The following is a 22,222-nucleotide window of genomic DNA, read 5'->3' as shown; positions in this document are numbered from 1 at the left end:
ACCATACTTCAACTACACAACCTTTAGAAATTCTAAATGTACAGTTAAGACTTTCATTTACAATTTCTACACCACCTTCAAATTAGTATGAGTAGTGCACCTGGATTAAACTGGTGTACATTGGAGTGCTACAGAAAGGAGCATTGTGCGGTGGTGTGCAGAGGTGTAGCGTATCGTTCAGAGGAGTAGTGTGCCATAGAGTGGATTAAGTAAAATTAGGTAGAGTGGAGTTGCATACAGTGGAATAGCATAGAGAGGAGTAAAGTGAATGGCGTGGAGTATTGTCTGGTTGTGAGCTAGATTGAGTTTCCATGGAGTGGTGCAACTTGTAATAATTTTAAGGTGGTGGATAAATTGTAAATGAAAGTTGAAATTAGAACTTACAAATGTCTAATGTTGGGCTAGTTGAACTCTAGTTTCTGTACACACTCACCCTTAAATAAACTTCTACTGGGCTCATTTTACCTTTATGCGACATCCAGATGGCGACAGCAATGGGCAGGAGAAGGGAAGCGACACATGCCAGGGACTGTAGAAGGACAGTGTAGAGACGCCAGGAAATGCCAGCTGTGTGCAAAGAGAAAAAAACTTTTATGAGTTGAGCCAGGCTCAGATAAAGTAAGACAGCAAAGAGGTTGCTACATGGCAAGAGGACTGGTTGCCACCACCACCACCATCCCAGCTGTACCAAGCCTGCCAAGCTTACTGTTTGCTTTTTTGGAGCACTTTTTCTACCTGAAGAGACACCGGAGGGATAGTCACTTCAGGAGAAAGAAAATGGTGGAGAGAGATGATGGCAGAAATGTTGTCACTCGCATTATTTTCAAAACAGACCCCCAAAGCCAGGCCCACCATCAGCAATAACAAATGTTTTTCACATACTGGGATTTTGTCTCAGTGCAAGGGTTGTCTCCTTGTATCTGTGACCAATCGGATATGCAGACTCTTATAGAAAGTTCTCATGAAGGAATGGTATTGGAGGGATCACCCTGGACAAGAAACCTATGGTGAAGTGTTTTATAATTATATGCATAATAGCATTAACATGTAGTTTAAAGAAAGACATTATGAGTGCTGCTTATGCTAACATAACTAAAGTACGCCTCAACTTCAGAATGGTTTGTGCTGCCTTCAACTACCTTTTTAGCATCTAATTCTTATTGCCTGTCCAATCCCGCCCCCCAACCCACTTGCAGACCATTCATGCACAAGTAACTTTGTTAATCTGCTTAGAGTTGTAATGTCACTTTCCCAGGTACAGAATGGTGTTTTTCTTTACAGATATCACAATGTTTTCTTCAGAATTAATTTTTCCAAGGCCTTTTATTTGGGAACAGGATGGGGTTTCTCATGAGAAATTGAATCGAAATGTTTTGATCACGCCCAGAAGAGGAGCAACAATATCAGTGAGGGACTAACACTGTGCCGGTTTATTAACATCTCTCTACATTTGACATAGGTAGAAACATTTTCATCAGATCTCGTAGCAGAGGATGGATTAAAAACTGGACCTGGACGATTAGAAACTAGATCAAGATACTACAGAAAATTAGATCCAGTAACTAAATTGCCTCATCTCAGACTTTACTCTCAAATTCCAATTATACTGTTTGAATTGATGGCATTGTTTCTGAAGTAGATCTGATCTGTGAATTATGGAAAAGGGAGTACAAATTTTATTTTATTTATTTATTTGACTTATAAAGCGCACTGTTACCTTGCAGGCATCCTGGCACTGACTGGCTCAAAAAGGCGGGCGAGTATCAGGCGAGACGTGACAGAGCAGTACAATTACTTGGGAAACAGCCAGGTTTTGATCTTTCTCCTGAAAGGGAGAAGTTCACTGGTTTGCCTAATCTCGAACAGGAGCAGATTCCATAGTTTGGCAGCGGCCACCTCAAAGGATCTACCCCCTGCTATAACCTTCCTAAATCTAGGCACCTTCACCAGCCTAGCCACTGAGGATCGAAGCCGCCTGGTTGGTGTATACCAGGCGAATTTTGATTGCAGGGAAATAGGGCCAGTTCCATGGAGGGCTCTAAAAACCAGGCAGAGGGCCTTAAATTGTACCCTCTGTCTCAGAGGTAGCCAGTGCAGTTTCGCTAGGGCAGCCGGCCCATGTGCTTTTCTAGGAAGCCCCAGAACCAACCTGGCAGCCGCTGATTGCATTCTTTGGAGCCGATCCAGCAAAAAAACAGGGGACTCCAACAGTAGGGCATTACAATAATCCAGCCTACTGAGGATTGTGCACCTTGCCACTTGAGCACGTGCCTGAGATGGTAGAAGTGGGAGGATTTTCTGCAGAGACCGCAGAATAGCAAAGCAGCAGGCGGTTGTTTTTTTGACATGAGTCTCCATGCTAAGCTTCTGATCAAGCATAACTCCTAAGTTACGGACTGATTCCACAGGCCGTACTTTAGTCGCTGTCTCAGGAGGCCAAAAGTTTTCTGGAAACGGGCGGGGGATCTTATTCCCAGCGCTAAAGAGCACCTCCGTCTTCTCAGCGTTAAACTGAAGGGAGTTATTCTTTAGCCAACATGACGTATCCCGCAGACAGTTGTGGAATACCTCCACAGGTGTCGATTCCTCTCCCTCAAAGGAGAGGATCATCTGCGTATCGTCAGCGTAGTTTACAATCTTGATTTTATAGACTTTAATAAGCGTGATCAGAGGTCTTAAGTATTGATTAAAAAGGATGGGACTGATTGCTGAACCCTGTGGAACCCCATGAGGCACCTGAGAGAACGCAGATTGAAAGGGGGGTAAGGACACCGCCTGCTGCCTATCCTGCAGAAATGACCAAAACCACGTTAGGGTGCTACCTCTCACCCCAGCATCAGATAAACGGTCCAGCAGGATCCCATGGTCGACCGTATCAAAGGCGGCAGACATGTCAAGCAGGATCAGAAACGCTGCCTGTCCGCTGTCTGCACGCCTCTGAAGCTCGTCCACGGCGATTACCAAGGCCGTTTCGGTCCCATGAGCCGGCCTGAAGCCAAATTGATTGTCCTCTAATAAATGATGCTGTTCCAGGTGTTTGGAAAGGGTAGCACTGACCAGGCGCTCGACAATTTTGGCTGGGAAGGGCAATAGGGAAATGGGTCTATAGTTCTTGGAGCATTCCGGGTCCAAAGAGGGATTTTTCAACAGGGGAGATATCACCGCCTGCTTCCACTGAGCTGGGACGATGCCAGTAGCAAGAGATTGGTTACAAATCAGATGGAGGGTGGGAAATAATTCCTCCTCATACTCCTTTCAAATCTTGTGAGGCACAGGGTCCAAAGGAGAACCAGAGGAAATCCCCCTTGCCAGCCTACTAAATGCGTCTACAGAGAGGGGTGGGAACTCTAGTAATGGTTCCCCCAGCGACCAGGCTGGCTCGTCAGTCCTATCCACCGGAGCCCCAAGTCTGGTGTCCAGGGGGTAACCGATCTCCGGAGAATCCCCCGGATCCTCAATAATTAACTCTATTTTGTCCTTGAAGAATTTGGCAAGATTCTCACAAAGTTCTTGAGACGGGACAATGGCGTTCTTAGAGCACTTAGGATTAGTAAGGCTATTTAGTATATTGAAAATACTCCTAGAGCTATTAGTAGCATTGCAAATCAAAGAGGAATAGTAGTCTGCCTTAGATTTCCTAATCAGACTCTTATATTCCAAGACTTTGCTTTTCCATTGCACCCTAGTTGCTTCCTCATATTCACGCCTCCATCTTCTCTCTGCTTGTTTACAACCCTGCTTCAAGCTTTTCAGCGTGTCATTGAACCAGGGGGCAGAGATATTCCCATTATAGCTGCGTGTTTTTAGGGGGGCATGAGAATCCAGCACAGCCGTGATCCCCGAGCAAAGTGAGGCATAGTTCTCCAAAGCACTCTCTCACATTACCACCTTGGCTGCTAGTGATATTTTCCTCCTGTACTGAATATTATATTTTCCCATTGTTCATGACGAGCTCAGCTCGTCATAAGCACAGCTCAACCATGCCTCATGACGAGCTGAGCTCGTCATGAGCAGCGAAGGGGTTAAACACCACGTCAGAGGATTTCAAACGGGCAAGAGCCTTCCAGTCTCTGGACAAAAATTCCTTAAGAGCCGGTGGAGCCCTAGTGCGAGCACCCTTAATATTTACAAAGAATTTGACAAGGGAATGGTCTGTCCAGTCCATAGGCAGGGTTTCCCCCATAGCCAGCAGGTCGGGGGCAGCGAAATAGGGTGATAAGTCTTGGTAGAGTGTGTTACTGAGAGGGTATTATTGTGTGTTATAAAGTGCATTGTAGGACTTGTAATTTGGGTCTTTGGAGTAATGCAAGATGTAAGCAGGTTGCAAGTGCTTTGGCTATGCAGCATAGATTTGCAGGATAATAGAAGCTGTAGTTATTGTGACTGAGGTTTTTGATACACTTTTGAGTTGTGTTGACTAATTGTCTCAAAGAGGACTGTGTGTATGTGTAATGAAACTTAGATGTTCATGTAGGTTTCTTGAATGAGCTTATTTTGATTGTGTTACTTCTTCACAATGGTGTTTTGGTTATCAGATTATATCAAAAATCCAGGATCTTGGCATATACATTTGTTGCTGAAACATGCCTGCTACAGTTGAGGTGTGTGTTGTGAGGCATCACATTCACACCATGATCAGGATTTTCTAAATGTCTAGTTGTGATTTGATTTCCCCTTTTCCCTATGTTAAGGTTAAGCAGACAAGAACTATTGTTTAATCATCTTAAGTGGCTGAAATAAGATGTTATTCTGGTGCAAGCATCGTTTTGATTGGTTATTCATTGTATGGTGAAAAGCAGAGACATATCATTGCTAGCCTTTGAACTGAATGTGCTGTGATAAGTTGATTGATCTGCGAGTTACACCGTGATTAATTAATTCAGTCATTGGGTGCTGCGTTAAAATTGGTTGGGTGGTGTCACAAGTAGCACTCGGATTGGTTGGTTATCCCTGAGTGCTGCATTTAGAGTAGTAGATCGCAACCGTCTATAAAGTGTGTTCAAAGGAGTGAGGGTAAGTAAAGAGAGTTGGAATTCCATTTTGTTAAACCTTCCTGTCCCATTTGGAAGGGAGAGAAATTACCTCTTGAAAGTACACCTGCATATGACAGCACTTGACAAGCATTTACACTCATCTGTGGATTAAATGCTGGGACAGGATTACTTCAGATGGGAAGAACATGCAACTTCCCCTGAATGGTACCTTCAGAGTGAGAAAGCAGAAAGAATTTGTTATGAGAGAAAGGGCAAGGTCAAAGCTCCTACACTTGTCAAGGCTGGCTCAGAAGCCAACACGGCACAAAGCACTAGAGATCGTTTGCTTGAGCCAGCTCCCACGAAGCGTTATAGAGACCACTGCAGTTCACCAATAGTTCTACTGCTGCTGTTTTCTTCAGACCTGCCATTAACATTTGATACTGCCACAAAACACAATACTGGCAATAGATGGGATGGCAGAATAGAGAATTTTGAGGATTTCATACTTGCAATAGTTGTAACAAGTAACAAAAGATTGCCAATTATCTGAAGAAAATGGCTGGTGAAGGTGTAAAGGAAGTCATAAAAAAGAAACTACAAAATGGTGAAGTGGTGTACAATCGCATCAAAGCAGCCTGAAAAATAGCCACTGAGCGGAGAAGTGCGGCTCACTGGTTAGAGTGGCAGACTCTGAAGCAGAGATCAGGCCCGGGATCAGGGTTCAAGTCCCGACGCGGCCGGGTCTTGGGCTCAATGTCCACGGACTCGATAATTCTCGCCTCGGCGCCTACTCTAATCATGGGTCCCACGCTGCAACTCTGGGCAATAGCTTGCTTAATCTCCACAACGGCCCCAACAACACTGGGATGCCTGGCTTCACCTTGGGGGTGCCCAGGAGGGGCATCTCACAGGGAGAGCCAGGAAGGGTTCCGCAGCATTATACAGCGCCGGGACGCCCCATTGCTGGGGCAGCTGTGCGCTTTACAAGTATACTACATTTACATTTACAAGGTCATGTTCAATCCAGTGCCAAATGTAGATTATGAACAATACATCTTCAGTGAAGAACGTCTGAAAGTAAGTAGATTACACCAAAAATGAATTTGTTGAGAGACTGGATCTCCTCATAAAGCACTGTAAGTTCAATTAATTTATGGATGAGAAAGCTACTCGTCTCAGAGTTACAGATTCATGTGTGTCACATTCCATTTGACTATGAATGCTGAAGGATCACTCTAGCTTAGTGCAAGTCCTCACAGCAAGCTGAGGATGGTGCTAATTGACAAGCATCTGACAGAGGCCAGAGGTAGTCAGAGTGTGTCTGTCATGAATGTGAAAAGTAGGCCAAAACCTAAAGCAGAGGTACGCAAAGCGACGTCGTTACAGGCAAAGAAAATGTATTTCAGATGTGCATTGTAATTTCCACAGGACAGTAGATGTCCCGCCATTGAACAGCTGTGGTAAAGTGAACCATTTTGGGACGCTGTGCAAGGTAAAAGGAAAAGTTAGTGTGTCAGAGTGAAGATAAAATGGCCGACCGAATGCTACAATGACATTCAACACGCTCCCACATGGCCAAACAGGTTTCATCCACTCAGACAAAACGATACCAAAGAAAGTCGATTGTCATCTAAAATCAAAGAGTTTCTCTGTGTCGGTTTTCAGTGAAATAGATGTAAATTGTATAAAGTTGAGGTTTACTTCAGAGAGGCGTGTGTGAGTGTGTGGCTTTAGTCGAATTTGAGAAACACCACAGACTAAAGAAAAAAAAAAAATCGACATGAATAATCACCAAAGACTTACAAACATTGTCCAAAGATTACCCTGAAGATTAAAGTGTGTTCAATACCTTATTATTGATAGCTGTGCATCAATAGCCATTATGCCTTAGGAAACAAAGTGTGAATTTCTCCAATAAACACAACTTATGCAGTCAAAAACTAAAGTATATACATGGGCTGTGTCAGCACCTTTAAACAGCCAAGGTTCCTTTGTAGACGACAAGAAAACTGTGGTACGAGTGACGACTCGTGTATCTCCTGGCACAGTTTGCTCAGTTTCAACACCGCTGCTGAAACAGGACTGATATCAATGAAGTACATTGAAAGTGGTCATCGTGAAATAGTAAGTCAATTTCTTTCATTATTTCATGGGTTAGGAAAGCTCAAGACTATGACAGTACAGTTACACATAAATGAAGATATCCGTCATGTTGTCCAAAGGCACAGGTGAACTGCATTTCACTTAAAAGAAGATGTTAAAAGGGAATGTAATAAATAGCTCAAACAAGATATATTTGAACACTTTTGGGCTAGGGGCAATCCTTGCACAGGACAGTAGACACCCGAATGCTCTGAGGCATATTGTAGCATACTCCAGTAAAAGATTGTCACAAATTGAACGTGCTTATTCACACGATGAGAAAAAAGCCTAGCAGTGGTGTGGGTTTGTGGGCTACAATTTCCATGGGCTCTTATATGGGAAACCTTTCACAATCGTGACCAATCATCAAGCATTATGGACAATATTTGGCAATCCAAAAGCCATTATGCCTATTCATATATGCTGGGGTTTGGGATTGCAGGAATACAACTATACCCTCGTTCACTGTCCAAAGAAAGAACAAAATTCTGCTGATTATTCTCAAGAGTGAATCTTATAATGTCCGTTGGAGCACTCTGTTATCTCAATATGTCACTTTCCTCCACTGTAAGTAACCGCAGGAAAACGGAGCCCCGTTTTTCCGAATGTTTTGTCAGTTCTGTTTAATTTTTATAATGTCTGATATTACAGTCCTTTGTAATGATCATTTTGTTTAGCGTTTTTTAAGAAGGTGAACAGCTAGTATATTCATTTCAATTTTAGATAACTGGATATCATCTTGATATATGTATGTGTAATGTCAGTTACCCACATTATATTCGGTCGCGATCAATCCCATTTTACAACTGTTCCCGTTGACCCGTAAACTACCAGATGGTGTTCATAATCTCCATAGTTTAGGATTGATTCTTGATTGATCTGTTGCAATTGATTAAGCTTATGTTAATGAGACATGGTTATGTAGTATTATGTTGTATAAGGCTGGCTCAAAGTATCCTTGTTTTTTCCACATGCAGACCCCTGAGGAAGGGGGATCCATAACCCGAAATGCATTGGGTATACGTGGAATTTACAAAGTGACACGGATTTGCAAATAAAATGAAGATTAAGTATGCATATGAAATAAATATTGGAATACTTTTTCAAAAGGAATACGTTTGAATAAAACATTTTACAGAATGAATGTGAACTAGACCTATTGGTCTGAAGTACAAGTGTGCACACCTCCGCAAAAAGTGGAATCCACACTTTTCCTTGCATCGACTTGTATACACAGTGTTCTCAGACAAAACACTGGGAGATAGTAGCACAAAAACTACATGAATAAAATGAACATATTGAGATGACAGAGTGCTCTAACGGACATTATAAGATTTATTCGTATTTGTCTACCCCCCCATTGGTAGCACCAATGAAGAAAATGAACCAAGAAGACATAGCTCAACTCACGACAAACAAAGCAGAAACTCAAGCTTACACCCCAGAGGAAGCGGAACAAATTTATGGACTAATCAAGGAAACCAGAGCTTTCAGCCCACAACTGAGCACAGTTAACCAACTTCTTAAACAACTGGAACATGTCAGTAAATGCGAAATTAATCAGAGACTTCATGCCACAACCTTAATACACTATCATAGGAACAAACGCATCCCTAGAGGATTAAGAATAGCTCTAAACCCAATGTTGTGCAGGAATAATAAGGCATTCCTAGAAAAACGGTACCAAATTTTAAATAAATGTAGTCTGGACCTGATTCTGATAATAGTGGAGGAACTCTCGAAAGAATTAAAAGCAGTTGAAGAGGAATTAGATGGAAATAGGCGGGAACTTAATACTCATGAAGATTTAACTACACTACTGGAAGACATCAACAAAAAATTGGATAAATATTCTAAAGAGATTGAAGACAGAAAAATCAAAAAATATAGACAGGACAAAATAGACTACAAATTAGAAGAAGTTTACAGTTGGGCGGAAATATATCATCAAAAGAAATGGCAACAACCACCAACAAACATAAGTTCATCACAAGAGAGCGTGGTGTCAGATTCCGACACAACTCAAAACAGAAGACCAGTGGGAACAAATGTTCAAACAGTAGGCAAAGATCAACAAGGAAAGACGTCTTTTGTATTGACAAGTCCAGCGGCAAACAATGCGCCTTTAGAAAAAGCAGGGGGAGAATCCTCAAAACAAGGAGGGGAAAAAGAAAAAACAAAAGAAACCGAGGCAGAGAGAGAATTGAGATCGAAGACAAACTTGTCATAAATATATCAGACAGACAACTAACTAAAGCCCAAATGAATTTGTTGAACAAAGGTTTTACATTTGTTCCTGTATATAAGTCTAACCCACAAGAAACAGAGATAGCCATCTTTAAATTTCTACGAACATTGCGTTTGAAGAATTTTTTCAACAATCTCCCACAGAATGAAAAACCTGAAGTCACCACCAAAGAATTCATAACAAAAAGCACGTTTTGTGCTCCTACATCCCATAAAACAATTGATGCGTTTGAAAGAATCTTCATGACAAAAATTAAAAAAATCGATTATTCCAGTGGTACCAAAAGTCATTTTTCCAAAAAAGAATGGAGTACACTCAAGACATTGATGGATACAACGGATATCACCATACAAAAAGCTGATAAAGGGGGTGCCCTAGTAGTGATGAACACTCACTATTACAAGGAAAATGTACGAACTCACTTACAAGACATCAACACATACCGAAAACTAGACTCGGATCCAACGGACATGTTTACTGCAACATTGAAAAACATATTAGATCACGCTTTGGACATGAAGTGGATAACTCTGAAAACATCAATTTTTAAATATCAAATATCCTCGCAGACCACAATTTTACATGCTTCCAAAAATTCATAAGCATGCCACCAAACCACCTTTCAGACCCATAGTATCAGCATGTGGATCACTTTCGGAACCACTGGGTCAATTCCTGGACTGGTTTTTACAACCTCTAGTACAGAGTTGGTGTACCTACATAAAAGACAATACATCATTTTTAAACTTGTTGAAAACCATTGACATTGCAGCTAATGAAGAAACATGGCTATGTTCCATTGATGTAACTTCACTCTACACCTCGATCCCTCATAATGAGGGTCTTGAAGCCATGGAATGGTGTCTATTGGAAAATGACGTATCAGGCTCAGAAAATGTATTTCTTTTAGAATTACTACATTATGCGCTATTCCACAGTTACCTTCAATGGGAAAATGACTTTTATGAACAGTGTAGTGGAACATCCATGGGATTTGCGGGGGCCCCATCCTACGCAAATACCTTCATGCCGAAATTTGAAAGAGATCACATTATTCACAATCCTGATTGGCAAGCAGGTCTAATGGTATTTAAAAGGTACATTGATGACATCTTTATAATATGGAAAGGCAGCAAAGAACAATTGGAAGACAACATACAAATCCTGAATCAACAACATGAAAGAATAAAATTCACTCATCAGATTCATCACCAGGAGCTAGCTTTCTTGGATGTAAAAATTTCCATCAACAACAGACAAATACACACAAATGTCCACACAAAGGATACAGACAAGAACAGTTGTCTCCATTACGAAAGTTTTCACCATCACTCCTTGAAAAAGCACCTACCATTGTCACAATTCATCCATTTAAAGAGAATTACATCCAATCATGTGTCAACCACAATTAACAATCATATCCAGAAATACATTAAACGAGGATATCCAAAAACATTACTACAAGAATCCAAGACAAAAGTAATGGCAATGAATAGAGAATCTCTACTTAAGCAAAAAGAACAAACCGAATCCAAACCTACAGTATGTGTTTTAAAACATTCAATGCAAACCACACAGATCACTAAAATCATGAGAAAACATTGGACTCTGATTACACAGGAACCAGATCTTCAACCATTATTTGCGGACCGTATCACGTTTGCATACAACAGATCCAAAAAAATTAAAGAATTGCTAAACAGGCAAAACTCAAAGATACAGGAAACAACATTTAAAGGCATGCAAAAATGTGAAAACTGCACGCATTGCAACAATATCCTACTTGGTCAAACTTTTACACACCCAATGATGGGAAAACAAATTCCCTTACGTCACTCTAGTACATGTGATACAAAAGGAGTAATCTATGCCATCAAATGCCCCTGTGGAAAAGTGTATGTTGGTCAAACTGAGCAAAAAGTTAAAATAAGAATCACAGATCATAAGAGCAATATACGTCAGAAAAATCAGAAGTCCACAGTAGCAATGCACTGAATGAATGAAGGACACAATATTTCTCAACTGAGATTTACTATACATGCATACCCCTGAGGAAGGGTGATCCATAACCCGAAATGCATTGGGTATACGGGGAATTTACAAAGTGAAACGGGTTTGCAAATAAAATGAAGATTAAGTATGCATATGAAATAAATATTGGAATACTTTTTCAAAAGGAATACGTTTGAATAAATCATTTTACAGAATGAATGTGAACTAGACCTATTGGTCTGAAGTACAAGTGTGCACACCTCCGCCAAAAGTGGAATCCACACTTTTCCTTGCATCTATTCTCAAGAGTGTACATACAAAAGGAGGGTAGCATTTTCTATAGAAAAGAGTAAAGGGGTAGGCACTGACATACGGGCGAGTGAAGTACTATATTCCGATAAGGAAGCTTTTCCTGATCACAGTATATTCTAACCAAGTCTCCCTCTTTCTATAGGAACAGCTACCCTCCTTGTGTATGTATACTTCTGGATGAGAGCACAGGTGCTGGACTATGAATTGCTACTGCCCCCCCCCCTTTTTATTGCTTATTTTTCAAGAGTGCCCATACAATGCCATGGTACCCCATCTAAGACAGCTGAAATCTACAGAAATGTCATTGTAAAATCAAACATACCAGCTGCCATGGAATCAGAACAACTGGTTACTGCCGCAAGCCATGACAGTGGCATCCTAAGGTTGAAATCCAATATTGTTCACCAACCATGGAGCCAGCACTCTCGAACTCTCACCGGTGACAGTATGCATTAAAAATTCAGAAATGTCAGAGATGAACCGCCTGTGACTCAGGAAGGCCTCATCTTGTGAAGTACACCAATTGTCATTCCGGATAGTCTACCTGTAGTGGTAAATGAGGGACATCGAGGAATAGTTGCCACAAAGAGCTCTTCGAGACTGAGTCTGGTTTCCTCATCTCAATGAAAGGGTTTAAAGAGAGCTAAAGGCCTGTCATTTATGCAGAAGTTGATAAGTAGCAGTTATACGTCCATGTACAACTGTCCCCCCGGGCACCAGTATTTTGCTGACAAAAAAATCCAGCTACTTCCTAAATCAGAAGGTTTCTCACAATTGTTTGTTTGTATTCAATTTTTATTTCATTGAATTTTCGATTCTTTATATATTCATTTCATCCAAGTTCAAATTTCATTAAAAAAAGTAATATACATCCAAGATGATATACATCCAATGCATTTCGGTGGTTAATCCACCTTCATCAGGGATCCATCTGTGAATAACAAACAATAATTTTTGAGCATACGGTTACCTGACTCTACTTTACACAAGCAATTATATCAACAGTTCTTAGTAAGCTATAAGGTGAAAAGGTCTAGTCAGATACAATCTGTATTTATATCATATGACACTAAACAAACAAAGCTTGTAAATGATGATAAATATATACTGAGTAATTTCATTGTACTAACCATCAACTCTTAACGTGTTATATTCGGGTAACAAATTCCTGCAACATATGACGTAACTCATTAGCTAACCAATGAACTCTGCTTTCACAGCCGTTATGATATGAAACTACGCTGTCTACCGTGAATGACTCCTTATCCAGCGTTCTAATGGGTGTGCCTCAACGGTTTTCAAATCCTACTCAGAAAGCCTTTCATGTGTTAAATGCTAAGCTCTCACCTTTGCTTGCTCTGCATGCATCTCCTGAATGCTGCCGCTGACGAGCGCTGCTGGCGTTTCAGGATTTGAGTTAAAGTGAGATGTTTTGCGCATGCCATTTAATGCTAGTGACGTGTCTGAGATACGTTAAGGTGTGTTTTTTTATGTGTTCGGAGTCAAAAAACTTTATGAACTACTTCGCTAATGATCATATGCATGTGGATTACTCGGTTACTCTATTATCGAGAACCTTCAAACCTTAATACCCACTAACTGTTTATCATCGATGCTGAAAACATGGAACATTATATAACCTTCTGACGCTACATACGGCGTCCACGGAACTGACCACTGATGTGGTTTTCACCAACATTATACAATGAGTAAATTGCGACTTCATGAAACACTGTAACATAGTTATACATTTACAAATAGCACTGAAATTCAGTCCTGTCATTTAACCCGTTTGGTTTCAGGCTGTTCAAATGGAAAATCCAATGATTCTCCCGCTTTAATAAGTTATTTTTATTGGTGAGTCCTTCTTTTCTCTCAACTTGCTCCAAAATGCATGCCCTTAATTGGCTGATGTGGTGTTTCTTCTCCATGAAATGAGTTGCCACTGTCGATTTTGATGAACCTGTCCGTATATTGCTCTTGTGTTCATTTAATCTTATTTTAAGTTTCCTTTCTGTGTGGCCCACATATACTTTACCACATGGGCATTTCAGCAGGTAGATTATATTGGTCGAGTCGCATGTTGCATTAACTCTAAGGTATATGTTGTTGCCCTTCATGGGGTGGGTACTGACATTACCCTTCATCACATTGTGACAGTTGCTGCAGTTTAGGCACGGAACTGTGCCACAAAAGTTAGTTGCTTCCTTAGGTTCAGTTGGAGTTTTCAGAAAATCCAACACATTCTTTGCTCTTGTGTACGCAAACAATGGTTCATTGGAAAATATTCATTTAAAATCCGGCTCAACCATCAACATAGGCCAATGTCTTTTGATGATCGCTTTGTACTGTGGACTTATAGTGGAATATTTGCTCACACAAGTTAACCGTTGTTGTTCTGTTCGTGTGTTGCCTGACAGTAGTTCTTCTCGGGTTTTTGACAATATCCTATGTTGTGCTTGTTGCGTGATTATTTCCGGATATCCTCTATCCAAAAATCTTTTGTTCATGATAGATAGCTGTTGTTTCAGTTGTTCCTCATTCGAGACCACTCTCTTCACCCTGAGAAATTGCGAATAGGGTAAATGTCTCTTAAGTGCTGGGGGATGATGGCTGTCGAATCTGAGTAGATTGTTCCTATCTGTTTCCTTATGGTAAAGGTTTGTAATAAAGGAACCTGCTACTTGTGTAATTTCAACATCCAAATATTGAATACTCCTTTCGTTTATTTTCCATGTGAATTTTATTCTGTCTTCTTTGTTGTCCAATATTTCTATTTGTTGTTGTAAACTTTGATTGGTATCCTTCCATACTACAAATATGTCATCTATAAAACGTACGTACATGTTTATATTTTCCATCCAAATGATATTTTGATATACATGTTCCTCTTCAAATGATGCCATGTAGAGGTTGGCATATGCCGGTGCAGCACAGTTGCCCATAGAAGTTCCACTCTTCTGTATAAACCATCTGTTGTCATAATGGAAATAACTATGCATCAAGGTGAATTCCATGAGTTCCATTAGGAATACTTGTAGTTCTTGAGGGTAGTCACTGCGAACTAATGCTTTTTCTATGGCTTCAAGGCCTTGTTGATGGGGGATAGATGTGTATAAGGCTTTTACATCTATGGTTGCCATAGTTAGTTGTCCTTCGCATTTCATGGCTTTTAACTTCACCAAAAAGTCTGTGGTATCCTATATGTAAGATGGAGTTTTTAGTACCAGTGGTTGAAGATGTTTATCTAAAAACTTCCCGATAGGCTCATGCAGGCTGTTTTTAGTGGATACTATAGGACGGCATGGTGGTTTCACGGGGTCCTTATGGACTTTGGGAACCATGTATAATTCCGGGCTGTTTGGATTCTCCTGTATTAAAAAATTTTTGGTTAGTTCGGTAATCACTCCTTTTTCTTCGGCATTACCTATGATGGTTTGTAATGTTCTTTTAATGTCTTCTGTTGGATCAAAATTGATTTCCAGCACGGTAATAGGCGATCATATCAGAAAATAACAGTGGCTGTGCACGACCATAAACTTTAGCATTTATGCAGAAGTCTCACCTCATGTTACTTAGCACCCTTTTAAACATGTCAGAATTGCCCAACAATGCTTTGGAGAGAATTGACATTGATTTCTGTTGTCCTCTTGAGAATGGACATCATTGCATGATTATTTTTGCAGAACACTCCTGTTTTCCATTAGTAGATCTTCCTTCCGTCACTCATTAAAACAGTAATTGAAAGATTAGATGGCATATTTGCGGCATGGGGTGTCCCTGTGATCTTGAAATCTGACAATGGCCCACCCTTCAACAGTCGAGAGTTTAGAGACTTTCGTAGCCATCTTAATATAACGCATCAGACAAGTACTCCTCTTTGGCCCCAGACCAATGGCCTGGTGGAACCATTCAGGAGTACTCTGCAAGATGCTGCATTAGAGACGCTCAACCTCAAGGTTGTTTTGAATATCACTTTTCAAACTTACGGATTGACCGCTCTTTCGACTACAGGGCAAAGTTCTGCAACTTTAATGTGCAGGAAAGCCATGGCTACCAAGTTACACCAATGGATCAATTTCAGATCAAAGGATAAGAAAGACATTTACACAGATAATTCTGGTCACAAATGAAAAATTAAAATCTATGTTAACAAGTGATGACGTGAAAGATATGACTCTCAAGAGGAGATAGAGTACAAGTCCGACAAGCCAGAAAGCGAAAATCAGATGCCTTTTTTGAGGCTTAGCCCTTTACTGTCACAACCATCAAAGGCCACTTGGTGACGCCCAACATCCTGGGAAGTCATTTACGAAAGAATCTTTTCACTTCAGACATGTGGCTCATCACTCACCAAATATCGATGCCACTGTAGAGACTGTGCTTGGACGGACAGTGGATAGTCCTGTGACTGCTGTTGTCTCTACCTCGCCAATGCTGATCACTGGCACTTCGACTGCCAGCTCCCAGATTCTGACGACCTGTTCAGGCCAAGTGGTCAAAGCACCACAAAGGGTCATCAAAGAGTTATAAGTGTATACGTATTTTTAAATCTATTGATTTATCCAAAACAAGTTGTACGTTTATTTAACATAGTGTTGTGTAAATAAAGAATGAAGGAAGTCTTTTGATTCCCGATGGACTCCATAGACCTGAGATGTGGGCGTCTCAGGGTAATGAAGTGAGCGCAGGTTTAGAACGTTGAGTTATTGTTTAAACGCTGCAGAATAAAGACGTATAATTACTCTCCATATGTGGTGTAGTCATTGGCCGGTGCCCACACTAGGTAGGACGCATCATGATAAAGAGGGAAATTTTGACCACAACTGTGTAGATGTCACAAAGTTATGTGCCAAGACTAGACCTATTGGATGCATCACTCAAAAAAGCTGCATTTACATAGTAGATGGCTCTTGTTTGAAGACCCTTCCAGAATGTAGATACCGTAAAATATAGTTTGCAACACATCTGCTTTTGTGGAAGCAAAATACTTCTGCATAGTAACCTCAGCCAAATGTATTGCCTTAATTTCAGTGTTACCATCTATACGGACAGCAGGTACAGGTTTGGCGTGGTCCAAGATTTGGCCACTTATGATTGCAAAAGGTTTGAGGGTATGCTCTGCTCCCCCAATACGAAATGAAATGCATATTCTAACTCTTCTTGAGGCACTGCATTGCCATGGAGACATTTCTGTTATGAAATGTGCTGCACACAAGAGCGGCAATGACCCGGTCACATCAGGCAACCAATAGGACGATCCAGCGGCAAAATACTGCACCCAAAGTCCAGCCTAATGTAGACAAACCCTGTAAATGGACAGTGACCCTGCGATCAGTATATGGTTGACAGCGGTTCAGACACTCAATGAGCTCAGAGAACTCCAACTTGAAGCACCCAAGAATGAGAAAGTGGAAAAGAGCAGGCTGGACCAAAGATGCAATAGATACTTGGGTTTCAAATGAAGGCAGGCCTGTGTCACCGTATTCTGTTGCCTGCAATGGTTCACACTTCCATGGTCCACACATGTTGAGAGGGATGGGAGGATTCGTACCTTTCAAAAATATTGGTTTAACATCCACTTTGGGACCATGGCTGAGAGCTCGTGTCAGTGAAGCATTACCTGCCGGGGTTAAATGCCATTAACAAAACAGTTGTCACCGTAGGCCACACAGGAAAGTCTGAGCCATTTATGAGACTGCAGTTAGATTTTGTACCTGCGTGTAATGGGATGAGGTGTACTTTAATGGTAATGTCTCTTTATGTTATGTTATGTTATTTATAAAGCGCGACGGTTATCCTAGGGTGTTCTGGTGCTCGCTTCTGCTATCGAAACACAGGATGACATGGGGACCCTCCTAAACGTTATTAGATCAGAGGCAGCGCCAACGTGTGAGGGGAGTTCATTCCAGGCCCTTGCCGTACAGTTAACTAAACTTCTCCCTCTCCAGTTTACTTTCGTAGAAGGGGGTACGGTCACCATCTTTCCTCCTAAGGAGCGAAGCATTCTTTTAGAAACATACCACTGACATCAATGTTAGAGATGGTCTGGTCCCATTCCTTGAAGGGCTTTGAAGGTGGTGCATGGGATTTGAATGGTGACTACAAACATGTGTTTTTGTTTTTTTCTGCAGCATTGAGGTCCTGATGAGAACTCCCTAACAATTGAAGTTCAAAACGCGTAGACCGCTAGTTCGTACGCCATAAGATCTCAAAAATAATTTTTGACTGTTCAAATGAATTATAAGCACAAAAAACTTAATTTTCTATGGTTTTTGTATATATAAGAAAGTAAATGTAAATAGATCATTGTTTTTCTGTGTGCAAGGGTATGTCTGAATGTGAGTACTGAGTGGGGATAAAAAGTTTTTTGAATCTGTACAGTGTTATGTATTAGTCATTATATAAAATGTTTGTGTGTGTAGGTTGTGAAAAATTGTACAAAGGACACAAATTAATTGACGCATGTTTTTTGAGTAACGTAATAAAAAATGATTTATTCTGACTAAAATAGGAGTCTTAATCCCATGTTTGGTTTAATTCCAATGTGCTGTGATGAATTAGAAGAAGTGTAGACAACAGTATTGGCAATTGTTCAGTTCTGCATTAGGTCAGTGGCTTGGCCTTACTGTTGGGAGCCCGTGCCCAGTTGTGTTTTCTCACTTGCTGTGGAGCATAAGAGAGAGCAAGCTGGATTGAAGCCCTGGAACACGAGATCATGGATAAGGAGAGTCAGCTTAACAATAATCCTGATGACCAAATTAGACAGGCCTTAGACAACAAGCGTATTGAACATGGATCGCTTCTAGACGAGACTGCAAGAACAAAACTCAGAGCATCACAACACAGGGTGCATGAGATGGGGGACAGAGCTAGTAAGTTCTTGGCCTGGTTGGAAAAAAAAAAAAGAGACCAGACCCAGCAATGGGTACCGGAACTGAGATTAAATGGGGATACAACACTTCGAGACCCCGCAGGAGAAAGCATAAGCCTTCGCAGACCACTGCAAACTCCTATAGACATCCACGAGAACAATATAGGACGTTCAAGAACTCAGAAAATACATTCTATTATTAACTCTGTTCCTTGGGGACCGAGACTCACTAGAGAGTGAGCACAGAAGAACTGCCAAGGGCGATTCGTGGTGTGCAATCCAGGAAGGCAACGGGCCTCAACGGCCTCCCAATTAAATTTTTTAAGCTAACTGCCTCACAAATAACACCTTATCTAAGGGAAAAGTACATAGAAAGCTCCAGTAAAGGTGCTTTTCAATATTGTCATCTATTGTAGTTATGCACAAGCAAGATAAACTGGCAATAAACTGCTATTCTTATCAACCTAATTCTCTGCTGAACGCAGAAGCAAAAATCTTGGCCAAACTCTTGGCCGCATGATTGATTCCCATGATCACTAAACTAGAACATCTGGACCAATCCGGCTTCATGCCCAGACAAAATACAGCACTCAACATACGCCCTCAACATGGGGTACTGGGTAGACGAGATACACTCAGAGGAGGCGGTGATACTCTCCCTCGATGCCCAAATGATATTTGACACGATAGAATGGCCATATCTTTTCGCCATCATAGAAAAAATAGGCTTTGAACCAAACTTCCTGAAATAGATTAAGGTCCTTTATACAAGGTCAATGGCACAAGTGACGGTGAATAGACATACGTCCTGAACGTTACTTCTGGAAAGAGGTATGCAACAGGGATGGGCTCTGTCGCCTCCAATTGCGCCCTCAAGTTGGAGCCGCTGGCGGCCTCTCAGGGGGGTGGAGGGGGGGTGGGCAATATTAGGGGACTGCGATGAGCAAATGACTTTGAAGACTGAATTTCCTTATATGTGGACATCTTACCATATTTAGCAACCACAGTGAGGTCCAATCAACAGAATTCTCCAAATACTCACAAATTAAGGCCGATACTCTGATTTTAGTAATAATTTGTCCAAATGCATAATTTTGCATGTGGCAAGGCTATCCGCCAAATTTGCCACCCACGTGTGAGGCCAAGATCGAGATGGAGGGCTTCTGATAGAAGGGAATTTTTATTACACCACATCCCAAACTTTTTTTCACAAAATCTCCTAAATCCCTATCCAGGTTGCAAAAGGATGTGCAACACTGGAAAACACTGCCCTTGACCCTACTGGTAAAAAACAATAGGAGTATGACCCTTAAACCAGGTTGGGATCAGGGTAGAAGGATAAAATGAACAAACAATATCCCACGAGGTATTAATGAATAGACAGTTAAGTATGTATGTCAAAGCATTGCTAGAAATGAAAAAGGAGACTCAATTTAGCTTTTAGAAAGTGTTTAAAGCATCATATATTTAAATTATAAACAGGATATACAGTTATGACAGCACTGTATAGACGTGAATCACGAAGCAACCCAAATTGCACTTGGTGCTCAGTGTGTACGAGTGACACAAGGTGGTGACGCAAGTGACAATGGTGCACAGCAAAAACGGCGCAGGTGAAGTGACTGGAATAATATATACAGTGTGATGAAAAGCAATGGCTGAAAATTATAATTAAGTCAGATTCCATATAATTTACAAATGACAGTTGAAATGAGCCATTGCAGGAAGTTGCCCCAATGATTGCGCTGTGTTGTCGACGACGTTTCGATCCACTTTAGTTGGGATCGTCTTCAGGATGGGGTTGCGGTGAAAGGACGGTGCTGTGTTAACGAGCGTTGGAGTAAATCAAGATGGATTTCTGTTCATCTGCGGTGCCAGGGTTCGCGAGGTGGCTGTAATGGTTCCTTTGGATACAAAAGTCGCGGGTACGACCGAGAGGCCGCGCTCCCTGCCCGGATCGACTCCAACCAGGGCTCGCTGATTCATTCAGCATCACGCCACCCATTGACTAGAACTGCCCGTACCCGGCAGTTCATCTTGATTTACTCCAACACTCGTTAACACAGCACCGTCCATTCACCGCAATATATTATTCCAGTCACTTCACCTGCGCCGTTTTTGCAGTGCAGCATTGTCACTTCCTTGGTCCGACCACTCATTGATCATGGCTAGTTGGGAGGTAAAGTGTGATGACACTCTCCCACCCAGGAAATTTAGAATAGACAGGGCATGGTCAAGGCTCCCTGTAGAGGCCTGGAATGCCCGTTTGGAGGGCACCCAGCCTGAGAAGGGTGGGGATCCGGTGACTGCAGATGCCACGGTGAGGAAATGGCTGACCAACGCAGTGGACCATGTGCTTCCACTCAAGAAGATGCTTATTAGGGATAAGAGAGTGGGGTCCGCCCCATGGTATAACCTAGAGCTCAGAACCCTGAGAAAGAATTGCAAACGGGCGGAGAGATCATGGAGGAGGAATTCGGAGACAGATAGCAGGGAAAAATATCGCATGGAATTAAGGACATACAAACTCGCAATACGTGCTGCAAAGGCCTCCTTTTATGGGGAGAGAGTTAAGCACGCTGCGTCCTCATCCAGGGAAGCCTTTCTAGTGATGAAGGAGCTTCTTAAACCGCCTGATCCCATTCTTGTCCACGACAGACCACAGGAAAAATGTCTGGAATTGGCCACTTACTTTAAGAATAAAATTGATACCATTGTTAGTTCTCTCCCCCCGGTGATGGGGACTTCGGCCTTTTTTGAGGACTTGAGCATCTTGGAAAAACTATTAACGCCATTTGGCCCTGTAACCTCAGGCGAAGTACTGAAGGTCCTCGGGAGCTTGAAAAGTGGCTCACCTCGGGACCCAGTCCCAATGCGGTACTTAAAGCAGGCCGCCTTGTCGATAGGAGAGCCCTTGACCGATCTGGTCAATCTCTCCTTCGCTCACGGGACTGTGCCGCCGGACTGGAAAAGTGCGGTCGTTAAAGCGCTTCTGAAGAAGCCTGGCTTGGACCCGCAGAACCTGGCCAATTTCAGGCCCATTTCCTTGCTACCAGGGGTTAGTAAGGTTGCCGAGAGGTTGGTAAACCGTCAGCTATCCAACTTTCTCGAGGAGAATGGCCGGTTGAGGGACTCCCAGACGGGATTCCGACGGGGTCATGGAACTGACACGGCTCTGCTAGCAGTGGTAGAGGAGGCCAGAAGCACTTTGGACGCAGGGGGGTCAGTGGCAGTGATCCTCCTGGACCTTAGTGCGGCCTTCGATACCGTCAATCATGGATTGCTGATACAACGCCTAGCTGAGTCGGGTGTCACAGGAGTGGCCCTGGAATGGTTGGCCTCCTTTCTGAAGATGCGTACCTTCGAGGTTTGGGAAGGAAACGCGAAATCTCCTCCCCTCCCACTTCATTGCGGGGTGCCCCAGGGCTCATCCCTGAGCCCCACGTTATTCAACGTGTATATGGCACCCCTGGAGGGTGTGGTGTCTCCGTTTGGGTTTAAGTCCATAAGCTATGCGGATGACACCCAGCTAGTGGTGGGTCTGACACAGCTGGAGAAACAGCCTGAGACGCTCCATTTATGCTTGAGAGAGGTGTTTGATTGGATGTCCAGGTCATCGCTCAAATTGAACGGCTCAAAAACAGAGCTGATGATCTTGGGCCAGTCAAGTTTTGCCCT

At 42.1% G+C, this 22,222-nt stretch overlaps 1 protein-coding gene across 1 annotated transcript in view; it reads right to left on the bottom strand.

Moving 5' to 3' along the window:
* Positions 1 to 22,222, bottom strand: part of LOC147689480 (uncharacterized) — a 242,627-nt gene that overhangs the window by 47,644 nt on the left and 172,761 nt on the right. Inside the window, exon 6 of the mRNA XM_086939929.1 lies at positions 466 to 567. Coding sequence (XP_086796055.1) covers positions 466 to 567 — 102 coding nt within the window. The remainder of the gene's footprint in view (positions 1 to 465; positions 568 to 22,222) is intronic.

Source organism: Lissotriton vulgaris, chromosome 10, assembly GCF_964263255.1.
Source record: "Lissotriton vulgaris chromosome 10, aLisVul1.2, whole genome shotgun sequence".
Taxonomy (NCBI): domain Eukaryota; kingdom Metazoa; phylum Chordata; class Amphibia; order Caudata; family Salamandridae; genus Lissotriton; species Lissotriton vulgaris.
Note: the sequence above shows the minus strand (reverse complement) of the source record. Positions and strands in the feature narration are given on the sequence as shown.